This window comes from Sphaeramia orbicularis, chromosome 14 (assembly GCF_902148855.1).
Source record: "Sphaeramia orbicularis chromosome 14, fSphaOr1.1, whole genome shotgun sequence".
Taxonomy (NCBI): domain Eukaryota; kingdom Metazoa; phylum Chordata; class Actinopteri; order Kurtiformes; family Apogonidae; genus Sphaeramia; species Sphaeramia orbicularis.
The window spans coordinates 52,109,493-52,119,025 of record NC_043970.1 but is presented as its reverse complement, the minus strand read 5'-3'; the positions used below and the strand labels follow the sequence as shown (position 1 = coordinate 52,119,025).

The 9,533-nt window shown below is 35.4% G+C and overlaps 1 protein-coding gene across 3 annotated transcripts in view; it reads right to left on the bottom strand.

The window, feature by feature from the left end:
* Positions 1–3,351: 3,351 nt before the first annotated feature.
* wnt11 (wingless-type MMTV integration site family, member 11) overlaps positions 3,352–9,533 on the bottom strand; it is a 30,062-nt gene continuing 23,880 nt past the window's right edge. For 2 of the 3 annotated variants that reach the window (XM_030153394.1, XM_030153395.1), the window contains exon 6: positions 3,352–4,387. In XM_030153394.1, the coding sequence (XP_030009254.1) occupies positions 4,213–4,387 (175 nt within the window). In that variant the 3' untranslated portion in view covers positions 3,352–4,212. The remainder of the gene's footprint in view (positions 4,388–9,533) is intronic. The other variant, XM_030153396.1, reaches the window with a different exon arrangement.

Here is a 9,533-nt window from a genome sequence, read left to right as displayed (position 1 = left end):
TTTTAACTGCAATAAAAAAATGTAAAAAAGGTTGAAGATTATTACACTCAAGAAAAAGAAGTACATTTTTTTCGGTGTTTTTGCCATTTTGTAGGAAAATTAACAAAAAAACCCTCAAAAACAAACAAAAAAAAAAACACTTTTTTTTTTTTTTTTTTTTTTACTATTTTCACTGCAATATTTGTTAAAAAAAAAAAAAAAAGGTTCAAGCATTCAAGAAAAAGTAGTAATTTTTTTCTGTGTTTTTGCCATTTTGTAGGAAAATTAACCCATAAAAACTCAGAATAAAAAAAAAAAAAACTTTTTTTTTTCTAAAAAAAAAAAAAAGGTGAAAGATTATTGCACTCAAGAAAAAGTAGTAAAAATTTTTTCAGTGTTCAGTGTTTATGTCATTTTGTAAGAAAATTAACCCATAAAAACCCATATACAAAAAAATCCCTCTTTTCTTGCTTTTTTTTTTTTTTTTTTTACTATTTTCAATGCGATATCTCAAAATAAATAAATACATAAATAAAATTAAGGTTGAAGATTATTACACTCAAGAAAAGTACATTTTTTGCAGTGTTTTTGGCATTTTGTAGGAAAATTAACCCATAAAACCCCCAAAACAAAAAAAAAAAATCACTTTTTTTTTGCAGTTTTTTTGGGCTATTTTCACTGCAATATTTGCACTCAAGAAAAGCAAGTAATCCTTTGGATGTTCAGAGGCTCCGTAGTTACCATGGAAACACTATCATCTTCTACAACACTGATTCACCAGTAAAACCCGTGGAGTTGGATCAATGACAGTGGCTAAAATGAACAAAAATGAATAAAAAAAAAATCTTTTTCTTCCTCAGTGGGATGGGAAGAAAGTAGATGGTTGGCTGTGGTAGAAAAGAGCACAAATAATATTCTAGAAGTTTAGAGTTAGAACATTTAAAATCATAGTCTTGGATAAAAATAAATAAAATCATTGTTGAGAGAAATTAAGTAAAAACCGTCTTTGCTGCGTTTTGGAAGCAAAGATAATAATTTAAACCAAACTAACTATGGCTATGATATAATGGGTGGAACTTTTGTCAGTTATTTTACACTTTGCACCTTTAACTTGCATCATCAGTAATACATTTTCCTACAAAACCTTAAAAACGGCGCCTCCTGATGCATGAAGTGTCTGTAAAAGCTTAAAGGCCTGCAGATCATGGTCCGTCAGCCCTTCTATTTGTGGACGTGTTTCCAGAGGTGGTTGTTGTTTCTGTGTTCATTCAACAGCCGGGGTCAAGTGTTAGGGTTCAGCTGGGTGAGTGTGCACGCCGCCGCCGCCGCCGCCGCCGCCATGCATCATGTGAGCTCCCAGCATGAGCTCCACATCCTCCACATCTATTCTGGTCGGTGTAAAATCATGAGAACCGCTTCCCATCGACGGTGCGGATCTACCTGTTTGTTTTCCAGAGGAGCGGTGGAATATGTGAAGAAGTGGCTTTAGGACGCAGTGACAGGAAACGACTCACAGCAGCTTTTACGAACATGTGGAATGTCAAGACAAACATTTTCCCAGGGTTTGGGTTATTTAGAAAGTGATCGCATTGGGCTGCCACGTTAACTTTGCAAATCATTACAGTGTGTGCTGTGTTGATTTACAGTCACAGTGGGCTGTTGTGGTAAACTGTTATTTTACAACACAAGGACTCGCTATAAATTACACTAATGGTTGCGTAACTTAAAATATTAGCATTGGTGCAGAGTTTTTCTTGGGTTTCTTTGAGGCTCGGGGTGCTGTCGGGGTCACAGGATTCAATGGTATTTGACTAAAACTGCACTTTTTTTGGTAATTTTTAAAACTATTTTCACTGTAATATTTTTAACAAAAGGTTGAAAATTATTACAGTCAAGAAAAATAAGTCATCTTTTGTGTTTTTTGTGCCTTTTGTAGGAAAATTAACCCATAAAAACCCCAAAATAAAAAAGGCATTTTTTGTAATTTGTCTTTTTCGACTATTTTCACTGCTATATTTGTAAAAAAAACAAAAAAACAAACGTTGAAGATTATTACATTCAAGAAAAACAAAAAAAATTTTTGCAGTATTTTTGGACATTTTGTAGAAAAATTAACCCAAACCCCCCCCGCCCCCCCCCCCCCCCCCCCAAAATAAAAAAGCCCCTTTTTTTTTTTCTATTTATTTATTTTTTTTTTTTTTACTATTTTCACTGTAATATTTAAAACAAAAGGTTGACAATTATTACTGTCAAGAAAAATAAGTCACCTTTGGTGTTTTTTGTACATTTTGTAGGAAAATTAACCCATAAAAACCCCGAAATAAAAAAGAGCATTTTTTTTGCAATTTCTCTTTTTGTTCATTTTCACTGCTGTATTTGTTAAAAAAAAAAAAAAAAAAAGAAGAAGAAGAAGATTATTGCATTCCAGAAACAGAAGCATGTTTGTTGGAGCAATTCTGGAATTTCGTAGAAAAATTAACCCATAAAAACCCCAAAATAAAAAAAGTTTTTTTTTTTTTTTTTTTAGCAATTTCTTTTTTTGAACTATTTTCACTGCAATATTTGTTTAAAAAAAAAAAAAAAAAAAAAAAAAAGTTGAGGATTACTGCATTCAAGAAACTGAAGTACGTTTTTTCTTTTGCAGCAGTTCTGGCATTTTCTAGAGAAAATTAACCCATAAAAACCTCAAAATAAAAAAATAAAAAAACACTTTTTTTTGCAATGTTTTTGACTGCATTATTTGTTAAAAAAAAAAAAAGGTTGAAGATTATTACAGTCAAGAAAAAGCTGTATTTTTGGACATTTTGTTGAAAAATTACCCCCCCCAAAAAAAACAAACAAACAAACAAAAAAACACTTTTTTGGGGGGGATTTTACTGGTGAATCAGTGTTTCTTTCTTTCTTTTCTTTTGTTTTTTTGTCCATTAAAAAAACCCCCATAACATTTCTTCGCTTCAGTTTAGTTTGTGGTTTATTTTGATAATGTTCCTCATTATTTGTGTTGATTTATTCATTTTTGTTCATTTCATTTTGTTGCTTAATTTATTCTTTTTTTTAAACTTTATTTTATTACATTTCTTTCTTTTTTTTAACAATATTTAAAATTTTTCATTTTTTTTTAAAAATCATTTTTGTTCATTCTAGCCATTGTCTGGGTTTTACTGGTGAATCAGTGTTGTAGAAGATGGCGGTGTTTCCATGTTCCGAGTGTGTCCATCCACTGCACTACACTGTGTTCTGTCCTACGCCTAAATGTTACATATATGTATATGTATATAGTGCTGTTATGGTTGTGGATAATTACATGATAATTCAGAGTTTTTGAAGTAAAAGGAGAAACTCATATGTGTAAAGATGATGGTGAAGGTTTAATTATTTTATAAATACTTCTTTCTTTATTTCAGTATACAAAATAACAGTATGTACATCCACACAGAAGTGGTTTACAAAATCCATGAGTTCAGCTCTTATGCTCTGAAAAATAGAATATACTTTGAACTGCCTGGAAGTCAGACATAAAGGAGATAATGCAGCATCAATCTGAAAAGTCCTCATTTCTCTTCTCATAATCCACAGGGTGCAGGTCTGGCCCAGAACAAGAAGATCTGTGCAGGGCGAAGCGTCAACCACAAAAAAAAACCAACAACAACAAAAAGCTCCGTGATTGAAAAAGTACATAAAAATTCCCTTTGTGTTCTGTTTGTCCTCTATTGTCCGTTTGCGCAGAGGAAAACGATCTGCAGTACCTCTGACGCAGAACCACGTGGATCCTCCGAACCCTCGGAGAGTCAAGACAGTCCCTCTCCTCCGCCATCAAATCCAATAACATTTGCTTTATTAGAGATATAATAAAATAGACTTTCATTGTCCCATTTGGGGGAGGTTTATTATTCGTACAAGAAAAGGAAAATACCCAGGAGGACGGCGGTCTTCACGTAAACCGACTCTGTCGCCACGCTCCATGTCCCGGTTTGTGAAGCAGAAGAAGCTTTAACAAAAAAAAACCCAGTTGAGAGTTCGGAGATGGATACAAAACTTATACTGACACAAGAACAGGCCGCTTCTTGTTGAAATACACATGCTGAAGCTTAAGACACGGTAAGCCTTGTTGGTACTGGAGTGCTTGGGTTAATCTGTGGCCTGGCCTGGCCTGGCCTGGCCTGGCATGGCATGGCCTGGCCTGGCCTGGCGTGGCCGGGTACGAGCAGACGGGCGGCGGGCGGAGGTTCCCGCTCATTTGCAGACGTATCGCTCCACGATGCGCTCACACTTCTTGCAGGTGACGTAGCAGCACCAGTGGTACTTGCAGTGGCAGCGCTCCACCAGCTTCTCCGTGTACGGGTTGTATCCACGGCCACAGCACATCAGGTCACAGCTGTCACTACCCACCGACGTTTTGTTGCACTGCCTTAAAAATCAGACGAGAAAAACAGAAAACGGTTAGACATCGCATTAGTTCTGCTGCGATTATACACCTGTCTGGACCGAAATGTTAATGATTCCACTTACACTGGTCTACAAAGAAAATACTTCCAGAGTAAAAGTAATGAAATTTTACCACATGAGAGTCACTGATAAAGAAAAATCCAGTCAAAAATGCTGGTTGGCTGAACTTTCCAAGATACAGCCTTGGGTCAAAATGTGAAACTCAAGAATTAACGAGAGAATGAGTTTGACTCCAAAGGAATATTTGTCTCAGAGCTACAAGATCTACTTCCAAACACTGTCTGCACATTAGAATACATTCACTTTACAGGTTCGATTTAGTGGAAGATTTAGAAAACTATTATATAAACCTACATAAACCAATATATGTGTGGAATAACACTTAATCATATACCTTGAAAACATCAGCAAACCGGCACTTTTGTCATTTATTTTCCAATTAATCTGATTAAAATACATAACATTTAACACATTAAATCTCTGAAGCAAATCATTTCTAAAAAATTGAAGACCAGTGTAATTGGTTCGGTTTGAATCAAATGCAGAATATTAGTGCATATTTGACATTAAAGTTACACTCCGTAGTTACCATGGAAACACCGTCATCTTCTACAACATTGATTCACCGGTCAAACCCGTGGAGTTGGATCAATGACAGTGGATGGAAACATTTGGTTTATGTTCAGTTAATGATGGATTTTACAGAAAAAGTCCATTTTTCTTCAATTTTCAGATAAAATAAGCCTCAACTTTAATCTGAGCTTTTATGAACATCTACATGATCCTGAATTAAATATAAGAAAATACCTGATTTTCACTGAAAAAAAATGCTAAATATATAAATAGACAGAAAAAAAATGTAATAATGTGTGTAAAATACAGTTCTTCATCTTTTCGTGGTCATCAGATATGACCCATTTGGACGTTCAGAGGCTCCGTAGTTACCATGGAAACACTGTCATCTTCTACAGCACTGATTCACCAGTAAAACCCATGGAGTTGGATCAATGACAGTGAATGGAAACATTTGGTTTATGTTCAGTTAATGATGGATTTTACAGAAAAAGTCCATTTTTCTTCAATTTTCAGATAAAATAAGCCTCAACTTTAATCCGAGCTTTTATGAACATCTACATGATCCTGAATTAAATATAAGAAAATACCTGATTTTCACTGAAAAAAAAATGCTAAATATATAAATAGACAGAAAAAAAATGTAATAATGTGTGTAAAATACAGTTCTTCATCTTTTCGTGGTCATCAGATATGACCCATTTGGACGTTCAGAGGCTCCGTAGTTACCATGGAAACACTGTCATCTTCTACAGCACTGATTCACCAGTAAAACCCATGGAGTTGGATCAATGACAGTGAATGGAAACATTTGGTTTATGTTCAGTTAGTGATGGATTTTACAGAAAAAGTCAATTTTTCTTCAGTTTTTTCTGTTTTTGATCAAATAAACCTCAACTTTAATCTGAGCTTTAATGAATATCTACATAATTGTGAATTTAATGTAGGAAAATATCTGATTTTCACTGCCAAAAAAAAAAAAAAAAGTACGCAAAATACAAAAGATAATGTTATAATAAATGAAAAGACAAAAAAAAATAGTTTAGGAACTTCCATAAAAGTAGAACTGCGTCTTTATGGGTTAATGCAACCAAAGCCATTTGTACTATAGTGTATTCTGATCCAACAGAGCAGGGCTGTCAAACTCATATTAGTTCAGTTCCACATTCAGCTAAATTTGATCTGCAGTGGGCCGAACTACAACCAAAATAATGACATAATAATATATAAATAATGTCAACTCCAAAGTTTTCTCTGTGTTTTAGAGCGAAAAAAGCAAATTTACATTATGAACAGGTTTACATCTACAAACTGTCCTTTCAAAAGATGTGAATAACATGAACAAACTGAAAAAAAAGTGTAATTTTAACAATATTCTGCCTCAGTTTATCATTTACACATGTACATTATAACGTACAGATCACAGTGGATCTACAAACACACAAAACATTTAATAACAGGCAGAATCTTGTTAAAATTGTACTTACTTCTCTTAAGACATTTCCGTTTGTTCATATTTGTTCAGGTTATTCACATTTTTTTGCGAAATTATACTTTGTTTTAGTGTAAATACATGAAAATATTTACATTTACAAAGAGAAAAATTTGGAGTTGCCATTATTTCTATGTTATTATGATAGTATTTGACTGGTCCTGCCCACTGGAGATTGAACTGGTCTGAATGTGGAACCTGAACTAAAAGGATTGTTCATATCTTGTTAATATTTTTATGGCCCCTAAAGTAAAATGATTGACTGTTAATATCTTCAGTGCAATTTTTCCATTTCACAAATTCATCCTACGGACCGGATTGGACCCTTTGGTGGGCTGGTTTTGGCCCCTGGGCCATATGTTTGACACCTGTGACCTAAACAGACTAAAGTTGTATCATAGTGATAATGTAACTCACGGATAAATGGGTCACAAATTTCTAATTTTTCATATTTTTTGTGAAAGGCTAGTTTGTAAATTTACACATTTTCATATAATTTCACTTTCTTACACTAAAACAAAGAGGAAAAATTTGGAATTGTCATTATTTGTAGGTTTTTATGGTAGTATTTTACTGATCTGACCCACTTGAGACTAAAGTAGGGCTTTTTTTTGGGCCCCTAAAGTAAATGTGAACATTGCTGTGTAATTTAACTTTTTTGACACTAAAACAAAAAGAAAAATTTGCTTTTTTCATTATTTATAGGTTATTATGATAGTATTTTACTGTTTTACCACTTTAGATTGAACATCCTCGATTGTTAATATCTTCAGTGTAATTTTTGCATTTCACAAATTCATCCCAGGGGCCAGATTGGACCCTTTGGCCGGCCGGATTTGGCCCCTGGGCCGCATGTTTGACACCTGTGCTATAGAGAATGGAACTGATAAGTGATATGGATAATGGAAGTGGAATTGCTAAGTTCTTACCAGTTCCTGTCCCTAATTTTGACTTTGGCTACAGCTGTGAAAACCACAGTATTTCTGCTTCAGTTTCCTGCTCAAAACAATCACATTTACAGCTTCACTGAAAACATTGTGTCCGGCCGCCGCCTGTACGATCTCCCAACCCGTGACGAGGCCACAATAGGCCTTTAACGCCGCTGACCCCTTGGCCTTAACCTTTTGTGTGGCCCTTCTTCTAAACATTTTTCCTCTCATTTTCTTTTTGTTTGGCCGTCTCTGGCCAGCGGACGCCTCTGGTTTCAGAGTCCAAAGTCCTGAATGAGCGCAGAATAGCCCCGTTATAAATCAGCCTGAATGCACGGCCCGTCGCCCCCTCTTTAGCTCCACATCTGCATAATTACATTGTTTTATGACGTCCAAGTGTTAAAGAGCAGCATGAGGACAGAGGACAGAAGGAGGGGGAGGACGAAGACAGGTTTACAACACAAACCCAGACTCAGTGGTGGTTTTTCAGGAACAACATCACTGTTGTGCTGCAAATAGAGCAACAAAAAGCCCCGACTGTACATGAGAACTCTCACATCTGCTGGCTTAAGCAGCCGTAACGCAATTTAAGACGAAAGCACATACTTTGAAAAGGCCGGGACACATTATTAATCAGCAGTCACACTTTATCCATTAGCAACAGCAGCAGATGTGTCCATGACCCAGGTTTTCAGTCGTGATTGGGCAAAAAATGTTTTACTTGTGCTGAAACTGGGTCAGATTTGATTCAGATATTTATAAAAAGGAACGTACGGTCAGGATTAAAGTGAATAAAACATGTGAGTGATGGAAGAGACAGAAAAAAGAAACAAGGATGAGAAGAAGATGAAAAAACACAGACTGAGGATGACGGTAGTGGTTATCATTGGTCTGAAGAAGCTTTTGTGGATGAATAAACGCTCTGTGAGGTGTTCTCAGGTTCTATTGAAGGTTTTTTAAAATGTCTCCAATGTCCTCTGTTGGTGCAATAGTATGGCCAAAAATAGGACCAATGGCCCTGCAGCTGACCGGCCAAATTAAAAGCTTTGGGAAATGTATGCAGATGCCATTTATTATCACCCAGTTCTGTGTATTTATTCTATTACAGAAATAGCCCATGTTTTGGTCCTATTCCAATCAGATCTGTAACAAATTCAAATTCCAACTTGATATCATTGATACTTAGTGATTTACTGAATGGATCCACTTCCTATCTGTTATAATAGGAACATTTTTCAAAGTCGCACCAAATCCAGAATCAGATCCAGATCAAAATAATTTCAATCCCTTGTGTTGACATCATCATACAGAAGCTGTATACCAAGTTTGAAGTCAATCAGAACTGGAGTTTGGGAGAAGAAGACGATTGAAAATTTTTCCCCATAAGAGCCCATGTTAAATTTTCCATCAGTTCCAGATCCAGAAGAAGATCCTGATCAGCATGTGGACATTATATTTTGGTCATCTCCCCATCAGGGCTGGACTGGAGACATTTACACTGGATATTATTTATATTTACTGAGTTATTGCATCCATCCACTTCCTATCTGTTATAATGGGGAAATGTTTCAAAGTGGCACCAAATCCAGAATCAGATCTGGATCCAAATAATTTCACTAACTTTTGTTGACATCACCATAAAGAAGCTGTATACCAAGTTTGAAGTCAATCAGAACTGCAGTTTCAGAGAAGAAGAAGATTGAAATTTTTGTAACGGACGACGACGACAGATGACGACAGATGCTGCATGACGACAATAGCTTAGTCTGCCGGTAAGCTAAGAAAATTGACATTTTGGATAAAATTTTAAAAAATTAATTACAAATGGTCTTAGGTCCTTTCTATTCACTATTAAATCATCTGTGAGGTGTTTTCGGGTTTTATTAAAGGTTTTTCCAGGTGGTCTGTGATGTCCTCCGGTGGTCCAATAGTAAGACTATAGTATGTTGTGCGAAAGATGGCATTTTGGATAAAAATTTTAAAATTGTTCTAAATGGTTTAAGACCCTTTCTAATGCATTAATAAACCATCTGTGTCATATTTTCAGGTTGTTTAGAAGGTTTTTCCAGGTGGTCTGCGATGTCCTCTGGTGGTCCAATAGTAAGACTATAGTA